This window comes from Leptosomus discolor, chromosome Z (genome assembly GCF_034619465.1).
Source record: "Leptosomus discolor isolate bLepDis1 chromosome Z, bLepDis1.hap2, whole genome shotgun sequence".
Taxonomy (NCBI): domain Eukaryota; kingdom Metazoa; phylum Chordata; class Aves; order Leptosomiformes; family Leptosomidae; genus Leptosomus; species Leptosomus discolor.
Genome location: NC_141419.1, coordinates 90,384,583 through 90,406,570, shown reverse-complemented (window position 1 = coordinate 90,406,570; position 21,988 = coordinate 90,384,583). Strand labels below are relative to the sequence as shown.

The window sequence follows — 21,988 nt, the reverse complement described above, 5'->3', positions numbered from 1 at the left end:
CAAGAACATAAGTGAAAACATAACCGTAGACTGATAAAATTTTTCGGTGGCCTTCAGATCAGTCCTTAAGCAATGTCTTCAAGTACTTAAGCAATTTAATTGAAGTAGTAAAGCTTTCAGGCATGATAGCTGTCTAGAGGAGCTTCCCAAACTGTATGAGCTGTGTTCAGATACTTTCTTTGTGACAAAAGGCCTCTATTTGAGGGAGGGACGTGATTCAAATGTACAGAATCACGAAGCTTGTGGATGAGATGAATAGAAATAGGTCTTCAGCAAAGCTTGCAGTGGAGGCACTTTCTGAAACTAGGAAGAGAAATTAAAATAGCTAAAAGTATGTTGTGGAGAGAGATTCAAAAAGTGGTTAGATGAATTTGTGGATGACAGGTCCATAAGTGGCTGTTAAAGGGAATAGGTAGGAATGTAGCCTTTAATTTCCTGCTGTAACAGTTTAAGATGCTGAAGAATTATGAGGAGAATGGGCTACGTAGAACAGCCAGGTTAATGTGCTTTCCGTGAGTAGCGTGCCCTTTTGCCACCTTTGGAGAGAGCACTAGGCTAGATGCACCACTCCTCTGACCCAGTAGGGTATTCCTTATTAATTTATTTACCGCTGCTTTTTCCTTGCATAATTTGCATTTATCCAAATTGCTCGCATTTCAACCTAACCATGCCTTGCACTTTGCAGTGTCTCCTCTAGGCTTGGAGCAGAGTGCTCCTTTTGCATAAATTAAGCTGGCTGAAGTATTCTCCTGCGAGTACTCGTCGGAATCAGCTGAAGTATTAAGCTGAATGAAGCCCTGTCCTACTTGTGTCACATTCTCTCTGCTCAGCCTTTGAAAGATTTGGGGCCACAACTGCAATAACATAGTGAAATTCTTATTGATACTCCTTGCAAATCCCTGACATGGCAAAACAATAGCTAGAAGGAAGAAGTTCGTTTCAGCCTCCCAGACTCTTAGTCTGCAGCCATGCCGCATGTTGTGTGTTATTTTTTAAATAGCTGCTCAGCTACAATAATCATTGTAATAAAGGTGTGTCCCTTTGTGGTTTTGTTTTTGGTTTTTACGTTTAAAAAGCAAATTTTGACAGGGGTAGCAGATCAACCGTGCTTTCTGACAGCTTCTACAGAAGCTGGATGAGCGCACATCTGTAAGGGAAATATCTGGAAATTTCTAATTAGTTAGGTCTGAGCTTACAGTCTTTTGGAAATGGGAAAAGAAGGATTTTTTTTTTTTCCCCTGAGTATGTCGAAATAGTATGAGAGTTCAACTATAAGGAAAAACTGAAATATATGGAGTTTCTAAATTCTTTCCTGCTGCAAGACTTAAGTCACTCAGTGTGTATTTGAAGCAGAAAGGCAAATCTTAGTTTAAAAAAAAAAAAAGCACCAGAGAATACCGAAAATGATATATAGATCAGTGTTATGTCTTAAGGGAGAGAATACTGCAAAATTGGACACCTCATCACAAGGCGTATTGTAAAGCTGAGAAATTAGATAAAAGCATTGAGAATGTTTAGAGGGCCTGGAAGAATAGGCAGTTTACCTTGATGGTAAATGAGACCCTCCTGAAGTGCGTGTTTTATAAGGCTTACAATCAAAGGAGTATTCTGGGGCATTGAAAGGTCTCAGAATTGAAGCTAAAGAACAGGAAACATGTATATTATGTGTCAGTGAGCCCCATAAATCGGAGAAGAATTGGTGTGTGGATAAGCAATGATAGCGGTACTTGGTTGCCTCTATCTGTCAGCATTGAATTTAATGTTCGGATATTGCACCATCAGTTGCTGGTGTTTAAAACGTGATTTTGAAGCAAAACAGTCTGTCCTTTTTGGTTTGGTCTTTTTGAATTTCTTCCATATGCCTCTGAAGCATCTAATGTTGGCCTTGCTTGGAAGTCGAAGTGTTTTTATAAACCTCCGAGGGACTGCCGTTCCCTGTTTCAGAAACCTGGTGTGAGTGTTTCTCAGAACAGCAGAGGCCGTGCAAGCCTTCTGTTCCACCTCTAGAGCTACTCAGTGTGCTGGATTAGGGGTCTCATCTGTTTCACTCCCAGGCCCGCCAGCAGCTCCCAGTGTGGAAAAGAGGGTAAAGCTTCTTCGTTTGGCTTTGCCACCAAAATAAATGATCTGAATTAAAGTACATGCCCAGGTTGCATTTCCAGTGATGCAGACAATGCTAACACCACTGGGGAAGGCTGGGAGTAGAGTCCTCCATCCACACTTGTGCAACTCACCTGACATCAGCTTGAGTACTTACAGGACCATGCATGAGCCGGTGCAACTTGTTAACCTGGAAGAGATTTAACTTAGGAAAAAAAACCCACCAAACCCCACAACCTTCATCATTTTTTACTTGGTTATCTAGCCAAGTCTCTGCAGAAAGGTATCGCCACTGGCACTGAGGTGATGGTGGTACCACAGGAAAGAGAGGAAGGGGACGGGGGCTTCTTGTGGCAGGAAGCTGTTGCATTAACTTGGCTTCCGATGAAACTGTACCCAAGAGTGTCCTGGTCAGTGTTTCATTGGAGAATGTTGGATATTGAGTTAATTTTTCTTGTGTTTGCTGCAGCCAGGGCTCCAGTGCTTCTTCAGTCTGCAAAACCTGCGGTCTGAAATACTGGGGAAAGTTCTTGAATAATTTAACATTATTGAAAATATAAAAGTTCTTTTTGTATTATGGTCTTGTGTGAAAATGAATGTTTTGACTTTTTACCAAGGCCTCTACTGACCATACAAGGGCAAGAGTTTTCAACTGAAAGACAGTACATTTAGATTGGATATAAGGAACAAATTTTTTATGATGAGGGTGTTGAGGCACTGGAACAGGTTACCCAGAGAAGTTGTGGATGCCCCATCATTGGAAGTGTGGAAAGTCAGGTTGGACGGTGCTTTGAGCAACCCAGTCTCACGAAAGATGAACCTGCCCGTGGCAGGGGGATTGGAACTTGATGATTTTTAAAGGTCCCTTCCAGCCCAAACCATTCTGTGATTCTCTGGTTTAGGATAGATGATTTTCAATCACTTGCATAGAGTTATGAGTGTTAATCTTGATTCCCTGATAATTGGAACCTCTTCTTGACCCCAGAAAACAACGGTTCTTGCTTCAGTCATATTTTTAGGCACTGTCAGAAGCTGGTTTGTGGAGGTATGATTTAGTTGAAACTTGAATGTCATTCCTGTTGAATGTTTATTCTGTGGACATTGAAAAGTTATGATTTAAAGTTACTTGTAGAATATAATTTAGTGTTTGTTGACATGTTGGTCCTCACTGAAACTCAAACAATACAAGGCATTGATTAGCTGTGAATACTGTAGCCTGAACTATCCCAAAACGACCACATTGCTGTTTTGCAGATGGGAAATTTCAATAAGATGAAGTCGGTCTATTTTGGATAGAAGTGAGGAGTGTGCCTGTACAGGATGGACAGGCATGGAAGCTGCCTTGAAAGCTCAAATCAAGTAGCCTGAAGGTAGTCTTAGCTCTTAGCTAAAACAAGGTATTTTCAGCTCACTGAACTAATTTATACAGATTGGAAATAAGGTAGTTCTGGAGTTCAAATACCCATTTGCAGCCTGGAAATAAGGTTGGTTTTGACTTCAATGCCATACTTCTGTCCATAGGACCATTATGTCCTCAAGCAATTTCTAACAGCTGCTCCCTGAAATAATATGGTTGATTTGGGGCTTATGTTTTAATACCTAAGACTAGCCTAATCGAAGCTGTGGAAACAAGATGTTTTCTTCTAAATGGCTATCATTTCTCTTTTAAATGATTTGAAGTCTAAATTGCTGTGAATGCTAAACGTAGCCCGAGTTTCAGCGTCCCTTCTAGTCTTTCATTTTATATAAACATTCTGATCAGGTAGTTGATACTGAAGGAAAGGCTATCATAATTGAAAACGGACAGTTTTACTACTCAGGTGCCTGCAAACTAAGGTTTTAAGTATCGGTTAATGAATTTTGAAAGACTTGATGATTTTAAGTACTGCCAGTTGAGAAGTCTCATTATCTGTAGGCCATTGAACTCTAGATTGAAAGATGGGAATAAACCTACTACCAAAATTCTCCATGAATTTCAAACTGGTGTCCCCAGCGGAACAAAAATTGGTAGTTACCTAAAACATGACAAACAAAATGAGAAAAGGCTTGTGAAATGGCTGGCTGTTGGAAGACTTCTGTTGAGCCGTAATGACTAAATGACCTTGCAAACACAATTTTGCTTGCTAAATTAATTTGGAGACAGGCAGGACATGCATATACGTGTATGCAATTTGTCAGTCACTTGTGGGAAATTTTAATAAATGGCTAAAATCAGCCAGCCTAGGTGCAAAGCTAGACTCAAGTTACCTTCAGTGTTTTCTGGAGTTGGCTTTAGCCAGGAAAGACTTCAGGAAAAATTAAATGTCCAGCCTAACAGTAGCATTAGTCTGCACTAACTGTTGGAGAGTCTGCAGCAAACTTGCTTTTTAGCTTTATTGGTGAAGTACCTAACCATGATGCAGACTACTTCTGAACTGTTACCTGCCTTGTTTTGGGGTGCAATGTCCGATGGCGTTTGGTAATGAAAGGTCCTAAGCAAGGTGTTTGTTTCATGTGAAACCTCAGTGCTAATGTGTCTGTTTTGGTTTGTGTTTTTAGGGATCAGACGGGAATCTCTAATTTATCGCTGAGTGTTCTGTCTGGTGAAAGTCATGTCATCCATATTGCCATTCACTCCACCAGTTGTGAAGAGACTTCTAGGGTGGAAAAAATCTGCTAGTGGCTCTGTCGGGGCTGGTGGTGGCGAGCAGAATGGTCAGGAGGAAAAGTGGTGTGAAAAAGCAGTGAAAAGCTTGGTCAAGAAGCTAAAGAAAACGGGACAGCTGGATGAGCTTGAGAAGGCCATTACCACTCAGAACTGCAATACAAAATGTGTGACGATACCAAGGTAAGTGCTGTTGTGTTTGAAATGGTTACAACCACTTAAAAGTAACTAAATGGATGTTTAGGCTGTCCTGTGAACAAATGACTAAAAAAATCAGTTGCATGCTATTCATTCTTTAAAAATTCTTTAAAACCTATTTCGGTTTTATATAGTGCTTGCTTACAACTGAATCACATGCTTTGTAAAGTCACAATTTCTAATAATATGTTTACATTTTAATTTTCATTACTACGTAGATTCTAATTTGTGTGTATTTTGGTGGTGCCTAGCGCAGCTTTTAGTTTGTAGCACTGCCTTATGCTTTTATTTAATAACCCTGTCTATAATTGGAGAGGCGTACTTGAACCTACACTTCCACTTTAAAAAAAAAAAAAACCAGACTAGTTTTTCCTTGGTCAACACTTCAGTCAACTAATTATTTTCAGTTGTATCTGGTAGTTTCATTTAAATTATATAAGCTGCATCCATTTCCCCTTTGAAGGGAAGTTTTATCTTTGGAGGCAGGTTATCTGAAGGCTAGTTTATTTACTGTAATTATTATTTTTTCATTGTTTAATGAAAGTGCTTTTTATTTAATAATTCGGAGTATTTCTAGAACTGTTCTTCTGCTCCTGATGTGTATGTACATTTAGGTAAAAGACTTGCGTTCTGCCCTTTGGCTTTCTCAACTTAATTCATAGCAACTGCTGTGCGAGAGGCATGGGTTATGTTTGTAAGTATAATGCAGTCTGCTCTCGATCGATGTTATATAGAAGTCCCATTAAGATGCCTGAGTAACCTCATTATGTGCGACATAAGTATCAAATCACTTCACAGGTGTGTTTTTCTAGGAAAAAGTTAGAGGATCTGGTGGCCCAGGAATATTCTCGGCACTTAGCCCCTCAACACTCTAGGGAAGAGAAACTGCGTCTGGTTTATGACCTTAATTTCTGTATTAGCACATTCATCCCAGCTACTTTTAAACTTTGATTTAATCATAGCACAAACTAGGTTTGTGTTAGTAATGATTCCATATATCAAACGTGTTACAGCTGTTAGCTGATAATGGTTTTAGCATTCTCTTTTAGACTTGACACAGCGTTCTGGGAAAATCATGAGTATGCTCTGAATGAATGACCACTTTAATTCTGTTCTTTCACTTTTCTGTTCACCTTTTGTTTCTAATGCTGGCCTCTGCTTGTATTTTCTTCCCTAGAGCAGTCCCAAAATTCACTGGGTTTCCCTTCTGCTTTCTTCCTCTTGCCAGCTGGAAAACAACCAGAAATAGACCCTCTCTTGTCTTTGTGTGTATCAGTAGACTAAGATTGGAATCTGTAGGGATATATGCTTCTTGACTTGAGTTGACTCTATGTATTTAGCAGGTCTTTACCATAACAAGACCAAATGCTTAATTGGAAAGCATTTCATGTGTCAGAAGCTGAATATGCCATACAGAGATTCACTTGATATTGAATGTGTATCTTAACTTTTAAAGCTCTTTTAGAGCTGTTAGAGACACTTATAGAGCTCTCCTGCAGGGGTACTGGGGCAGTAAATATTGCTACTTCAAAGAGTGATTGTCTAAATATAATTTTTAAGGTGATGTTAGAAGATACAAACAGTACGCTGATACGTCATTGTCTTCGTAGTCTGCTCGGAGTATGTTGTCCTGCTTGCCTGACCTTTTGTGTAGACATAGTAAATAATTATTTGAAACAGAATATGAAGCTCTATTATACTCTGTATAGCCTCCACGTTGTGACCAGCAGTTCTTGCTGGGCTGTGATGTACTGTTCTCATTTATCCTCCAGTCAGCTGTAGAGAGGAGTGGACCTGGGTTTTACTTTACTTGACTATCTTAGGAGTATGCTGGTACCTATACAGCTCTTCAGGTGATGGCTATTATACAAGGTTTAATTTCAAACTAAGAAATGGCTTTGGTATTAAGAGGCAAGATGATATCAGGGCTGCCAGCAGCACTATACGGAATTCTTGAGTTTCGTAGTTGGCTTTTGGACTGTTGATACTATTTCACTTTGACAGCAGTAGTCTGGGTTCCCAAGAAAGAACAAATGTCAACTCAGTACTGTAATGACTTCTGGCAATTCTTGTTCTTGGATTTAGTAAGTTAATGAAACTGCTGCTTGGGACCCGCTTTAATGAATGTCTTAAAGATCTGCAGATCAGCAGGGATAGATAATTAAATGCTGAATTTGAAACTTTATTTTCTTCTTAGTCAGCAGGAAGTTTGAGGTGCTGCGCTGCTGAGATGCAGTTCTGATGTGGCAGCTGGGCTAACGTTCCACAAGTTGTTCTGCTTGGGGAGGGTTTTTGTGTTTGTTTTTTTGTGGTGTTTTTTTTTTTTTTAAAGTAGCTTTAGATTTACTTATTAATACTGTTTAACTCGGTGTAGATACTGACAAGTGTTGTAGGATGCTTCTGTTTGCCGCTGATGCATTATTCCCTCAACAGAAGTTTCAGTTTGTGATTTCACAAGTTTCTGGTCCCCTTGGAGATTTCCAGAGTGTTTGATACAGTACTTAACTCTAGTGTACTTTTTCATAATTGAATCCTAAAGCAACTAAACACCTAGAAGCTTTTCTCAAAACTGAGAGCAGCTTGGACAAAATTTGAATTAAATTGCCTCTTCAGAAGTCTGCATATAGTTACAGTGTGTCGCTGGTAATGCTGCTGCGATTAGGATTGTTCTGTTTCTGCGCTGTTTGTCAAGGTGGCGATACACTAAGTGAGGCTGATACTGTGTGTACTATGCAAAAGCTGCTCGTGTGGTAATTAACACAACTTCTTATGCAGACTAATAGAGGTTCTGAGAAAGCAGAAGCAAACAGATGGAGTGGGTGTTGGCATCGCGCAGCAGGGGTGCTTAGCTCTTCATAAGTGGGTCAGTAATCTAGAGCAGAGGCTAAATAAGTACAGAGGTCCTTTTGACACTAGCCCTCTAAGTAATTTGTAGTTATCTTGCTGAATCCTCCTGGCAAGCCGGTGGGATTCTAATCGCATAATCCCTGTGTATCCTGAGACTAAATGTTGGCGCATGAGTTCACTTTTCTAAGATACGTAATGAATTTGGTAGAATTTAAGATGCCGTCTTTATGATCTCCCTTGCAGTTTTGACACAAACGGGGCACAAGAAACAGTCAGTGAAGAAACAGAGCATGAGCATCCATTTATATAAATCTTCCTCTAATGGAGCAGTTTCTTTCTTATTAGCATGGATTGCTATGCTGAAATAAATACTTTGTAAGTGGTGGCAGCTAAAATGCAAGCCTTTAACAAACCAAACCATGCCATGTAGTGAATAGTCAACTGGCATCTTCATAGTCTGTCATTGTCTGGGATAATGTTGACCTGGGCTGTTGTAGCTCCTATGTTTTTAAAATTGAAAAAAAGGCCAGGGGAAGGGAGGTGTTATGTTTAGACTCCTTTGTCCAGAGATGAAGGGCAACATGTCCAGAGAGGGGCAATGAAGCTGGTGAAGGGTCTGGAGAACAGGTCTGGTGAGGAGCGGCTGAGGGACCTGGGGATGTTCAGCCTGGAGAAGAGGAGGCTGAGGGGAGACCTGATCGCTCTCTGCAGCTGCCTGAGAGGAGGCTGTGGTGAGGTGGGGTCGGTCTGTTCTCCCAAGGAACAAGCGACAGAACGAGAGGGAATGGCCTCAAGTTGTGCTCGGGGAGGTTCAGATTGGACATGAGGAAAAATTTCTTTACAGAGAGAGTGGTCAAACATTGGAACAGGCTGCCCGGGGCAGTGGTGGAGTCACCCTCCCTGGAGGTGTTCAAAAACGTGCAGATGTGGTGCTTCAGGACATAGTTTAGTGGTCATGGTGGGGTTGGGTCAACGGTTGGACTTGATGATCCCAGAGGTCTATTCCAACCTAATGATTCTGTGATTCTTTGTGACGTGTTTGTTCCTCTGGAGCATCGTATCTGAAAACTAATGCAGAACTGTGTCCTTCCTGAGCTGTAACTGGGTACATCCGTTTCACATGTTGAATTCTGCTTCCGTGCCAACATTTGGGTAATGTGACAGCTGTATGAGGGCTTTATCTTACATGAAGGATGAGTAGTAATGGAGATGACCTGCTTATACAGAGTACTCGCCAGGTACAACGGTAGTTCTCATTTGTTGCATGTTGTAACCCATTCACTCTTCCCCAGAAGATTCCATCTTGCACTGTGCTCTCCGTTACCTGTTGTGGAACCCACAGAGCACTGCTGTACCTCATCTCCTTCTTGGCATTTTCCCTGTTCTGCTGCTGACACGGTCTGCCCTATGCAATGCTGAACTGAGGCGTGTGAGATCGCTCAGGTGTATCTCTTTTTCTTGCAGTATATGTGGGAGGATAAAGAAGGGAAAGGTGCCTCCCATCAGTCTCAGCATCTCCAGCTTTCATTCATTTTAGCTTTGTGTAGTGAATATAGCTATCATGCATGCCCTGGCAAAGGCTATTTGTAGTTAGGAGGAAGGGGGCAGCTAAAAGATGCATCTGCAACAGTGTACCTCTATTTTCTCTTGCCAGATGTTTGTGTACTCATCTCAGTACTGTAGAAGGGTTTGATACAGCATCAGACCACATCCTGATTGATAACTTAACAAACTTGCTTCTTGAACAGATAAAATTTTTTGTTGACATCGATAGTAGTAGTTGTATTACAGTTATTATGTAAACTTGCTTTTGATACTGACACTTGAATCTTAGCTTTAATGGGAGGTCCTGAGTTTCTGCAGAGGAGGTGAATTTTGTCACTGCTTTGTATTAAGAGGCAACCACAGTGCAAAATCAAAGGGGTGTTGAATGTTGATGAAAAGTGATCTTGCAGATTACTGGCTGAAGTAAGGTTTTAAGACCAACTTCCTTAAATCCCAGTTTGGAGATTCTTTGCTGGGCTGCTAGTACCATGCAAGTGCTTTAGAGTCTTAGGTGAAATGCTAGCAGGTGCTTCCAGCGCAGAGAGAAGGCTAATACTCCTGTGAAACCCTTACTTTCCAGCCTGCTGTGCCGTTAGAGTTTTAGAAGGTATTATCTCAAAAATGTTTTTTCTTCGGTATGTATGTAGAAAATGTAGTCTTACATGTGCCTTCTGGCTTTCTTGCTTAACATGAGGCTAGCATCCCTGTGCTATATTGCCTGGGTTTTGGAAGCTTATTTTTACTTTTTCTGCAACACCCCAGTTTTTACTTAAGTTAGAGGGGTATTGAGAGGGGCTCAAATCCTAACGTTTTTTTGAAGAATGTAGTTGATTTATGGAATTTGCAGTCAACAGACAGACATCTGAAGCTCCTGGCTTCTGCCTCAAATACGAGATGAATTCTGAATTTTTGTACCATCCAGAGGCAAAGAAGAAACCCTACAATGGGTTCCATGGTTTTGGGAATATAGAAGATTGTGAGGGAATGCAAAGCAGACAGCTAGAAGTGAAGTGGTTGGTTGGAATTGAAATTAAGAGGTACTTACGGACCAGCTTCACTAACACTGGTATTTCTTTGAGCTTGTTAGGGTGAAGTCATAGTATATTAATGCCATACCTGCTGCGTATCTGTCACTTCAGCCAGTAGTGAGGTTGGTAACTTTTTAAACTGCTACAATGGAACTAATCACACCCTGATTCTCCTGGGGAAATAGCATGGCGGTGGTAGTTAAGCATTACTTTCAAAATACCTTTTTAGTATTTTTTTCCTTAAGAAAGTAAAAATGTAGTAGCTTATATTGACTGCTTCTGAAGGCTGTAATGTTTCTGGAGGGTTTTTTTGTGAAGCAAAAAACCTACATGTCTGGGAGTTTCTTTTCCCTGTGATTTCTGATCCTAAAAGGCTGCGCTTGATGTTAAAGTGACTAATGCTGTTGACACTTGGCTTCTTTTCTTACACTTGCTTACAGTGTGCAGGAAATAAGACCAGTACATCTTAATTTTGTGTTATTTCCAATGTATTCTACAAGGATTCAGTTACTTTAAAACTGCAGAATCTGTTCATCAAACATGTGAAGGCAAGACCATTTGACGTGGTCAAAATTCTCTAAAGAAACGATGAATTTCTCTGTTGTGCTGGTGTTATTCCTTCACTTGCTCGTGCTGCAGCCCTTTCTTCATCCCCTGCAGTGAGTTAGCTCTATGGATGAGGTAAGCAGCCTAGGCATAACGTACAGCACGTGTTAAAATTGTTTTCTGAGGGCTGGCTGTCTTTATTAGTTAACATGAGCCTCCATACATGGAACTCGTTAGTGCTGATCAAAGTGTCTGCAAAAGTTGAACAGCAGAAGTTAACAAGCCAAAGAAAAGACCTGTTTAAAGATGGGACAACGGGCATGGAACTGCTGTTTGAGAGCAAACATATCTTTTAAAATTAGGACACTTTGATACCTTTTTCTTCATGTAACTGAGTAAAAAGTAATTTCTAATTTAGGTGTAAAGGGCACAGTTTCTGTTGAATATAACCTGTGCTACCATTTAGCATGGTTTTTTGGATTCCTTGGGGATGTTTGTCAGGAAAGTGATCACTTGGCTGCACGCAGTAACCTAGTTTTAAGGATGCTTTTGATCACCAGTAGAGCAGAGTTGTCAAGCTATGTGGCTTCTAGAATAGATTGTTTTCAAGCTTTAAGATCTTTCCCTGAAATAGGTTACTTCATAGGAGAGCAATACAGCAATTCCTTTGTTCCTCCTCCTTAAAGCCATAGGAGATGGATAATTTCAACCATTATACTGCGGGGGGAGGGGGGAGGTTCCTCTGGAAACTGTTTTAGGAGAGTTCCCAACATCTGCTGCTAAGCTATGTGTGAGTTAGCTAAGGGGACAACAGCAGGCAATTGGACAGGCACAGTAGATCCTGGAATAACATTGCTGTCCAGACAGTGGTGAAGTCTGTTTTCTCAGAAACAGAACTTGGCACTGTCTGTAAGTTTGTAGTAGAGCTGGGATAATTCTCTACTCAAGTTGGGGATGGACATTGATTCTTAATCGTAGCTCATGGGTTGAGCGCTACCATGTATAGAGAACACCCTTAAACCATGTATTGTATTTCAGTCTGGATGCTTTCACTTAGATATAAATAGGTTCTATAAACGTTTGAAGACTATAGTTGAACATCTGAAACTTTGTAAAATAAGTATAGATATTTAAGACAGGACATCAGAATACACTAAAGCTCCATTTTTATTGCTGAGATTACAGGAAGAGGATGCTTGTAAATTGTTTGTTGATATGCTGACTCCTTTTTCGCATGACAGGATTATTGAGGATGAAGCAGAACCCCCTCTGCTTTTCTCTTGTTGGAATTTCAATAAAAATAATACTTTAGAACAAAGCCAAAGAGGTCTTTCCTGGAGCTATAGCCAGAGATGACTGAGATTTTGGGGAGTATTAGCCAAGATTAGCTTCAAAACCCCCTGATCCTCCTTGTGATAGCTGGTGCTGTGAAGGCTTTGGATGTGTTCACTGGAAAGGTATAGCAGGAGGATCAAATTGCCCTTGCTGCTCTCAGTCCCATAATTATGGTGGGACTTGAATGTTGTCTCTGTGTTCTCTGTAAAACGAAGTTCTTGGTGCTTTCTGAGTGTGTTGCACCAGGCTCTGGCCTCTGCAGGGCAGTAAGGACAGAATGATGGTGTGCTTCACAGTGGTTTCCTGTTGTGTGTGACATCTCTTCACCTCTGAGCAGGCCCCGTGTGCACATACTCCTCTGGCAGCTTGCTGTGTAGCTTCCTGACTTCCTCTTAGTAAGTGGTGTTGTGCAGCCTGAATTTCAAGCCTAGCAAACATCCAGGCAGCTGCTTGTCCGGTAAATAAGAGCCCACCTGCATTGCCTGGACATAAAATCTGAAAAGATGATCCTGCAGAAGAAAACAGCCTGTTGTTGCTGAAGGTGGTGAGTGCAAAGCAGTTTAAATTTAGGAGTGTTTTTCTGATGTTTTGCAGTGTCTTATCTGTGTTGAGACTTTCTTTCAATAGTTCTACGACAACAGCTTTCAACTGGCCCATGTTCTGTAGTGCTGTATTGTGCAGTCTAGATTAGTGTGGAGAGAACAAGAGCGCGCTGAGGGATTGCAGTCGTTTCCTCGGAGCGTTTCTCAGAACTGGGGAGGCAGAAGCTGGCATCTGGTTTTCCAAGACCATCTCCTGACCAAAGATCGATGGGTCCAGCTCTTCCTGGTTTCTAAGTGGTGTGGCTATAGACAAAAGGATGCTGGCCCTAACCACATCTGTGTAAAATGACGTGTTCAAACTCTAGGTTGCAGAACACCTCTTAGATGCTGCCTGGACATACGGGAAATAAAAATTGATGTCAAGTCTGACTTCAAGTCTCTGTGAAACTTGAGGTTAGCAATCAGTAAGACCGTGTTGGTGACATTAGCTGCATGTGTTTGAAAACTACTCTTAGGCATTTCCTTTTAACTACAAAACGATCTTAAAAATCAGCTTAACTGGTGTTCTGTCACAAAACTGAACTTAAAAATGAGGTAACTGGTGGTCCCTCACAAATTTCTCTATTTCTTTTAAGCTGGTGAAAGAAAAATAAGTCTGTTCAGACAAACTAACCACATGGAAATAGCAGCTTGTCTGGCATTAATATTCCTGAATTATATGTATTTTTTTAAATGCTTACTCCGGGAAGGAGCTGGGTGACTGTGCAAGTTCTGTTGTGCTTGTCTTCAGAAACTGGCTAAAAATGAATGCCTTCTTGAAGCTGGACTGTGAATGCAGTGCTTGGAGCATTCCCTACTAAAAATGTTTCATGAACTGGTCAACACTGTCTTGAGGTCCTGTTTATTGAGAGTAGCAATCATGGACAGAGATGTGACAGAGTACAGTGAATGGTCAAAGCAGAGCAGGCGAAAAAGTTAAATACTGTCATTCTCTCTTTCCTTATCCCTTTCTACATAACTTCCCTGTTACAGCCTAAAGTTAAATTTTGTTCACTTTCTCCTATTTGATTCATAGCATCAGTGTATTTGCTATATAGAGTAGGATGCAGGGTTGATAGGAGCATAAGAGAATGCTTGTTTTTCTAATAGCATATTTTTCCTCTACCAACACTCCTGTTTGAATGGCTGCTTAGCAGCAAGACCTTATTCCTGATATCCATATAGAGAAGAATATATGTGCATCAGTAGGGCGCTGCCCAGACAGTGCACACTGCGGCAGGTGGGGCCGTGCACTCGTGTAGGTAAGTCATTCTTTAGAAGATGGAATTTGAAGACTTAAGTTTTCTAGCTTTCTAATGCAGTATTGATTCATTGAAATTAAGAGTAGTGATTGTGTTCAAGTGCAATCAAGTGAAGTTTTATTAATAGTAGTAAAACGTGACTGTTAACTTGGTTTGTTGCACAGCTGTGGCTGATGTTGAGGACTGAATTGCTGTAACTAAGGTTTAAGCTTTCGTGTAGACATAGTTCAGGTTACAGCATCTTATAATATTGATGTCATCCTGTAAAAGGAAGTCTTAGAGTATTAAACAAAGATACTTAGGGCTGCCAGTTTTAAGCTCGTGCAATTCAGGAAGCCACGTGACTTACCCACATAATTTGTTACTGAGTTGGTGTGCCAAGCAGAAAGTATTGGCATGTCATTTGAGGTAGGTCAACATATAAAAATATAAATGTGCAAGATATTTAGCTAATAGCAAAATGCTGCATAGTTCAAAGGAGCTTGCCTCTCGAGTCAGGAGGAAAAACTGTTGAATTTGGTGGACTGTATTGTACACTAACTGGAGCACTCGATAAAGGCTTGGGGGATGTGGATTTTGGCCTTGGCTCTGCTGCTTTTTCCCAGGTAACTTTACAAGTTTTTAATTTGCTGTCTTTCTCAGTCTGTAAATTGAGGTGAATTTTTGTAAGGCGTGTGATAATGCCGCCTCTTCAAGTCACTGGTATAAGCTGTATTATTTGGTTAGGGAATGTAAGTTTGAGGCTTTGTTCCCATTGACAGTGGTGTAGAAAGCAAATTTGGGGGTGATGTGTTGTTGGAATTTGAAGGTTTTTTATCTTCAAGTTACTGTTCTTCCTCATTAGGATTGCCTTAATGGTAAGAAGCAGAAAGAGTCAGAATCAAAAGTAAATGTTAAGGATTGCTTGATTTTTATATGCCATTGACTGTATGTAAGGATAAAAACTGATGCTGGGGCTGTTGACTTTTAAGCAAATGAAAAATAGCTACTTTTGATTACTTTAGCCACCTACCTGCTCAGTGGATCCAGGTACAAAGCTCTAACTAAGAAGAATAATATCGGTGTCTGACACTTCATGCTACCATTAAAAAGATGTGTTGGTCGCTCAAGAAAAATGTTGACTGTGCTTTATTAAGCCCCAAATGATCTCATAAATAGTTGTTATTTTTCCTCCTATAAAGGAATTGGGGCTTTAGTCATCCTAAGTCAATGCTAAACTATTACCTGGTTTACTGTGGTGATTAATGTCTTTATATCAGGGCAGCTATTCAGTATGGCAAAGATTCCTCTTCTCATTATGTTCTTCTTTTGTAGGAGTCAGCCAATTTAGTTTTCTCGGTACTCTAACAAAACACCTGAGCACTGTTTTTACTAGTGTGAATCAGAGTAATTTTACAGGAAGAACTTCCCAATTGTGTAACTCAGGCAGTTAGTCTAGGAAGAATTTATAGGGTAAACAACATACTGCAGTTCTTTTTCTGCTGCAGCTTCGAACACAAATAGCTGGTTAACAGGCTCCCTACTGATTTAATCCCGTTTGTAATCTATACCTGCTAATTTAATAAAAGTAATTTCCCATGTCTTGTTTACTGCTTGTTTCTGTTCACTTACTCTGACTTGGTTGCAGTGCTGATTGGTGGAAAGCTTGTAAAATTTACTGTATACAATGCCATAGTCTCATCATGAACAGCTTTCATTGGCTTCTGTCATGCTGCATTGTTTGAAGCAGACCGGCAGGATACAAGAGAACAATTGGGAGCTGGAATAAGTTCACATCTCGCTGCATATGTTTCAAAATTGGCAGAACAACAATGAGATTGGGGAAATCCCCTTGGATAAGTGCTGCACAGTAATCTGACTTCAGCGTTTATTTGGAAAAGGTCCCCCAAATTGTGGCTTTTTATTCTGAAATGTACAAGCAAGTTTCAACAGATCAAGAATTGGAAGCTTTCATTTGGAGCCTTTGCCTGTAATTGTAGGTAAACTGACCATTTTTTTGGATACTTGGTTTACATTTTCTTAGATACTGGATAGAGAGAGGCCTGATGCAAAAGAAGCAAACTCTTGAGTTTTGCTTAAATGCAGAATTTCACAGTTACTGTTTAGTTGAATTGGTGCATTATGTCCCAGGACTGGTCTTCACTTCCTTTTAGTTTTGTTAGAGGCTTAAGTCAAGTTACTCTGTTGATATTTGAAATAATTTTAACTCATGCTATAGTTTTGAAATGGTGAACACAAAGTCTGGTGTCAATTAATGTGGAATCCTGCAGTTTTGTGGCTTGGAAAGCTGTGTTTGAAACAGTGTTTGACTCTTGGGTGTTTGGTTGATAACACAAATGTTAATTTCATGGATTCCAACTACATTTTCCAAGAGTGCCTTCTGAACTTCGCTGTGTTTGTGTAAGCCTGCAGCAGCACAGCCTCCAGTCACCAAAGCTTATTGATAGTTCTTTGCTATCTTTCTCTAATAAAACTCCCCTTCTGTTATAGTGGGGGCGAACTTGAACGTAACCTTAAGGGCCATATGAGGGAAGGAATTAAAGTGTGTCCGTTGTGATGAATTCCACAAAGCTAGTATGAAAATACCTTTCTACTTCCTCACATTTTTAGTGTCTAATGTTCTGCATATGTCCCACATACCTGTCTTGCAGACTGATGCCTTGTTTAAGCACAGTTAGTAACCAAAAATCAATTAGATGCATATAGTAGGAGAACAGAAGGCCTGCTGAAGTGATTGTGGCTGTTGCAGGCAGCATTGGTGGCAGCCACTTTAACAATGCCGTAATAGTCTTGTTTGATGGTAGTAAGACATTTATACTGGAGCCCAGTGTCAGCATGTTTGTTCATTGTGTGGGAGCCCTTCAATGTTTTGGCCAATAACCACAGACATTCCAAGAAAGATTTAAGCAGCTCTTCTTGCAGCAAGAAGCCGCGTAACCGTTCACTTGAAAGCTGATGTTCCTCAGGCCTTTGCAGCTCTCACGTTTTTGGCTGCAATAGGACAAAGAGCAGGGCAACTGCCGTGTCAGCAGAGGGCAAGGTGGTGGTAGATCAGGGTTGACTCCTGTTAGGTGGAGTGAGGAGAAGAAACTGTTGGATGTCCTGGGAAAGCGCTTTAACTGTTAAGCAATTCCACGTGAGGCAAGAGCGCTTGTGGGCATCGTCTTCAGGTGCGTATTCTGGGTGTGGATCGTGAGCAAGATGCCGAAGACTTCAGGACTTGTCCGTGATCTTAACAAATGTCCTTTCTGTCTAGCTCTAGGCAGTGGAGCTCAGGAGATAAATTTTGATTCTTGTTCTGAGGGTGTCCCCTGCACACTCTAGATTTTCTGTCAATAGTATGTAATATGGGTCCCGTATTCTGTTCTGGGCCTGAGGACAGCAGAGGCCTGCAGTTAGGCACCTTGGCTATTAAGTTGCTTTCTTGATTTTGCCTTTGCTAAGCGCATAAGGCGATATAATGTGTCAGCAAACATGCTAAGTTCATTTTAAGAATAAAATACTGCTTTCTTGTGTCCAAACTCTGAAAGTCTTCAAGCTTTTTTATGGCTTCCTTGCTACTTGTGAATTTTCAAAATATGAATTTTAAAAAATTTTGAAATATCAAAGTATTTCTCATAAAATATGGACATTGCTGTGAGTGGTGGTAACATCATCTGACTTAATTTTTGTATTCACTTAGCAAAATGAACAGTCACGGCACAAGTACTATTCAGTTCTCTTCCCCAGTACATTGCTTGGGGAAGCTTACTCAAACCTTAACTTCATTTGAAATACAGGAAACACTGCATGCCTTAGTTATATAGTACTTGATGGTTTTTTGAATTTTCATAGCCCTCACCTTTAGAGATAGTCTCTTGTTTGGGACATGGATCAAGTTCAATGTATTCTCTGTTACACCAAGTTTCTGCTAGGTGTATGTGGCTTTGGCTGCAGCATGGGTCAGTCTGGGTGTAGGGGCTTCCCTGCATTGAGTACTTTGCATTATATATCGTGTGTTCATTTGCCTTCCTGGGTTTCTTGAGATGAGTGTGTAATTCATAGGGGAAGCTGTCCAGAGCCAGCTTCAGTTTGAAATGAGGTATTAAAAGGTCCTGTAACAGTTCTGATCTTTTTGCCAAGTTAGCGTATTTTTCAAGGAGCATGGACAAGACAAATGCCTTGCAGAGCTAATCCCTCCCCCTCACTACCTCAAATACCCACTGGTTTGAGAAGGTTAATCAAAATGTCACATTTTTTTCAGCTGTCCATCAGTTGCAAATCAGCGCACTTGTGCAGTAGCATCAGTGGCTCACTTTCTTGCAGGATGATGGACTACTTGACAGAAATTATTTGACTTAGCCCTTGGTAGCTGTACCTGTTAGCTTGTGGGAAAAGCTTTTACTGCACCTACTGTGAGTAACAGTGGTTAGAGAATTTGAGATAAAGGTCATTTTTTAATGTCTTGTCTGGTGCTAGTCCTGAAATGTGCATGTCAGGCTCTGTTTGTGTCTCTTGAAAGTATGATCTTTAGTGAGATTGCTATTTGCTGCTAACAGACCAATTTGCTGTGGATAGATCAGCCGGAATTGTGATGGATATGTCTTCCTATAAAGGTACTTTGTCCTTTTATACTTCTGATTCTGTTAGGTCTATTAAGGATGATAAAGAGCGTTGATCTGTGAAACTGTATTGGGTGTTGTCTTAACCCACGGCATGATATTGCTTACTAATACAAACAGGAAGAAGTAGTAACCACATGTGGTGTGAAATGAAACTGAGATGAATCTGTTAGGTTCTTCATTCTTTATGTAACGTGTAAGTAAAAGAAAGGTATTCAACAGCTTGACATTGCTTCTGGTCTGGAAGAGCATACTAGTCATCTGTCTCTTTAGTTGGAGCATTGCAGTGGTAATTTAAGTATTAGAAAGCAGTTGCTTGATCAACAGTTTTCATAGGCATCGTATAATGAGAGTGGAGGACAGATGGCAGTTTCTCAGCTAGACACAGTTGCTGATTGTACTAGGTTCATAGCTGCCTGCTACATGGTGTGGTGCAACATCTCACTAGCTACGTGGAGCTCTGACTCTTTTCCTAAATGGATGTTTTTGGAGCATGTGTTCCTGGTTATGCTTCCTTTACCCTGACAGTAGAGTTTTGATCCTTTCTTTCAGGATGTGGTGGTCTTGTGTTCTGGAAAGCTTTCCTCAAAAAGTCCAAAGACATTTTCTGGTGTGGTGTTCTCAGATGAAATACAAATAACTTAACCTTCAACATTAGTTCGCTCAGACGTGTAATGAACAGTACTTTCAGCTACAGGAGTTTCAAACTTGCAAACATCTATCTCAGTTGAAGCTCTGTATTTATGTTTCTAAAGATGCTGTGAGAAACTGCAAAAATAATACAATGATCAGCAAAACTTTATGGAATAGAACAGTGTAACAAAAGAAAGCAGTGTAGGAATTCAAAGTTGTCGTTTCTTACACTTAAGAGTGCCATCTTAAAGTACAAACATCCATGCTCTCAGAGCTTGTGGGTCCACATGATAATCTGTTTTTCTTTGGTGGTGGTGTTCATGTCCTCTCCCCGCCTGATTAGCCTCTGGGGAGCTGCCACTGTGAATGCTGTGGTATACTTGTCGTCCTCACTAGATGCCCGGCATCTAGTAGTCACTAGTTGAGATGGCTTTTTTCTGAACATGTGACTCGGGGGGAGTAAATCCATGTTATGTTGAGGGCAGGGAACTGTAAGGCAGGTTTCCCAGCAGAGCTGTTAGCTCATGATTTCCATAGGCTGCTTTTGCATGCTCCCTGTCTTCAGTCTCTGAGCAGAAGGCTTGTGGCCAGCTCCCTGCTGACTCTTGAGTGAGGCCAACCTGTATTGCATGCCTTTTATTTCTCAGTCCTGAACACCATCTCTGCGCTTTTTGACCTTGCCATTTAGAAGCTTACAAGTTTGCAGGCTGCTCTCCACCTGAGTTTGAATGGAGAGTAAGTAAAAACTCCTTGATAGGATCTGCGTGTGAACAGACCATATGGGCAACAAGAAAAGAAATAAATATTTTACTTCATCTTGGTTTCCATGGCATCCTGGAAAAAATTGCTCTTGAACTTTGAGGTGCTATCCTTCCAGCATCTCCTAGCATGGAGAGAAAAATAAAGGTAACACCGGTGGTTGTTGGCTGCTTTGTTTTGTCTGACAGCACTGGGCTAGCATGTCAGGATTTGGGAGAAGGGAGGAAGATAAAGTGCTTTGAAGAGGCCTGCCTTATATCTGTATTTTTGCCTTTGTAGGCAGTTTGTTGCACATGTGACCAGGAAAAAGTGTGCCTTTAGAAAAGGCTACAGAAGCATATACTGTTCATCAAGATGACTTGTTGGCCTGGCGCTCTGCAGAGCTGGAAGAAACTAGCTACTGGCCCTGAAATGAGCAATGGGTGGCTCAGATGTTAGGCTATAACAGAGTATCTTTTGTACCTCATGTTCCACTTCTGCATCCCCTGTGGACATCCTTAAAGTTTAAGCTGAAGTAAATGGGAGTTGTTCAATGACTTTTTTTCTTTTCCCACAGTTTTAGAAAGGTTAATTGTATCCTGTGCCTCCTGCTTTTCAGGCTATTTTGATGTGTTAATTTTTTAGCATACGTGCATTTGTAAGGAAGTTTACTTAAGTCTTATTTTCCTCAGTTCAGGTGCTGCATTTTGTATTTGATGTAATGATTTTGAATGTACTGTGTAAAATTCTATGTAAACTTTATTCGTAAAAGGGTTCTGATTATGAGAAGTTGTGCAATGGTTCCTGGTTTATATTCCATTAAATATGCACATACATAAACATGTCTTTCTTGGATGTACTGTGTCCTGAATGTGCATGCGGAGAGGAGGGAGGCAGGGAGAGAAGGTACAGTTACTGTTTTGAGCAAGTAATGTCTCTGTGTTGCATATGCTTGAAGGAAAAAGGTCTGCTTTTAGATTCTGGGGGAGAGGGAAAACCAAGCTTTTTTTTTTTTGCTTTGTATGTAAGACCAATTGCTTAAATCTAAGGGGTTGGAGCCATTTGGGGAAGCAGTCATGATTGTGAGAGCTGAGTGCCCCAGCTGCAGGTTTTACTATTGTTTTTTTGAGTTTGTTCGGAGAAACCTGTCCCTTAGTTCTGTAAGAGCTTTCTTTTCTGGAGTCCATGGCTCTCTTAGACATATTTAGTGTCCTTTCTGTAGACTGAACAGGCTGTGTTTCTCCTTTGAAGAGTGGGAGAACCTGTTAGTAAACTGCCCACCTGTACTTAGATGTAAATATCCATTTACTCTGGTTGCTAATACTACCCTTTAACAGAGCTTTTCTGCCCCACTGTCTATCAGAGAATGATCTCTGTGGCGGAATCTTCTCCAGCTTCTCTTCAGGTTGTGTGCCACTGCAGATCTGTGTAAATTGTTTTTAAGAAGAATTCACACTTGTGCTTTTTATTTGGCATTGTATAAGATATTAGCTCATCCCTCTAGCAGGTGCTTGGAAGAAAAAATCATTATTTCATGCTGAATTACTGAATCTTTACATTTTCTGTTGCAAGAAAATGAGATCAGGACCTCTGTGTTACTTCATGTCATTCACAATCAGGAACGAACTGCTGTAGCTTTGAGCCATGCCATTTGATGAATGTTTATGCCTGGTTGTGTGCATTTAAGTGAGTATAAGACATTTTGTCACTGAAATATGGGATGGTGGAGATGCAGGTAAAAAGATTGGTCAGATCTGCAGGACTGCGAAATGATGTAAGATTCAAAGAGGAGGAGGGTAGGTATCTCATGAAAGTAACTTAACCTTTGCATTGTTATTGCAGGTCTCTTTAGTGTTTTCTAAGTGAGCATAGTGCAAATAACCTTTTCCCTGCCACCCCCAGCGTGGGGAACATAAACTATGAGCAACAG

The 21,988-nt window shown here is 40.7% G+C and overlaps 1 protein-coding gene across 1 annotated transcript in view; it reads left to right on the top strand.

The window, feature by feature from the left end:
* SMAD2 (SMAD family member 2) overlaps positions 1 to 21,988 on the top strand; it is a 51,676-nt gene that overhangs the window by 7,780 nt on the left and 21,908 nt on the right. Inside the window, exon 2 of the mRNA XM_086479467.1 lies at positions 4,639 to 4,927. Within this exon, the coding sequence (XP_086335593.1) occupies positions 4,692 to 4,927 (236 nt within the window). The 5' untranslated portion in view covers positions 4,639 to 4,691. The remainder of the gene's footprint in view (positions 1 to 4,638; positions 4,928 to 21,988) is intronic.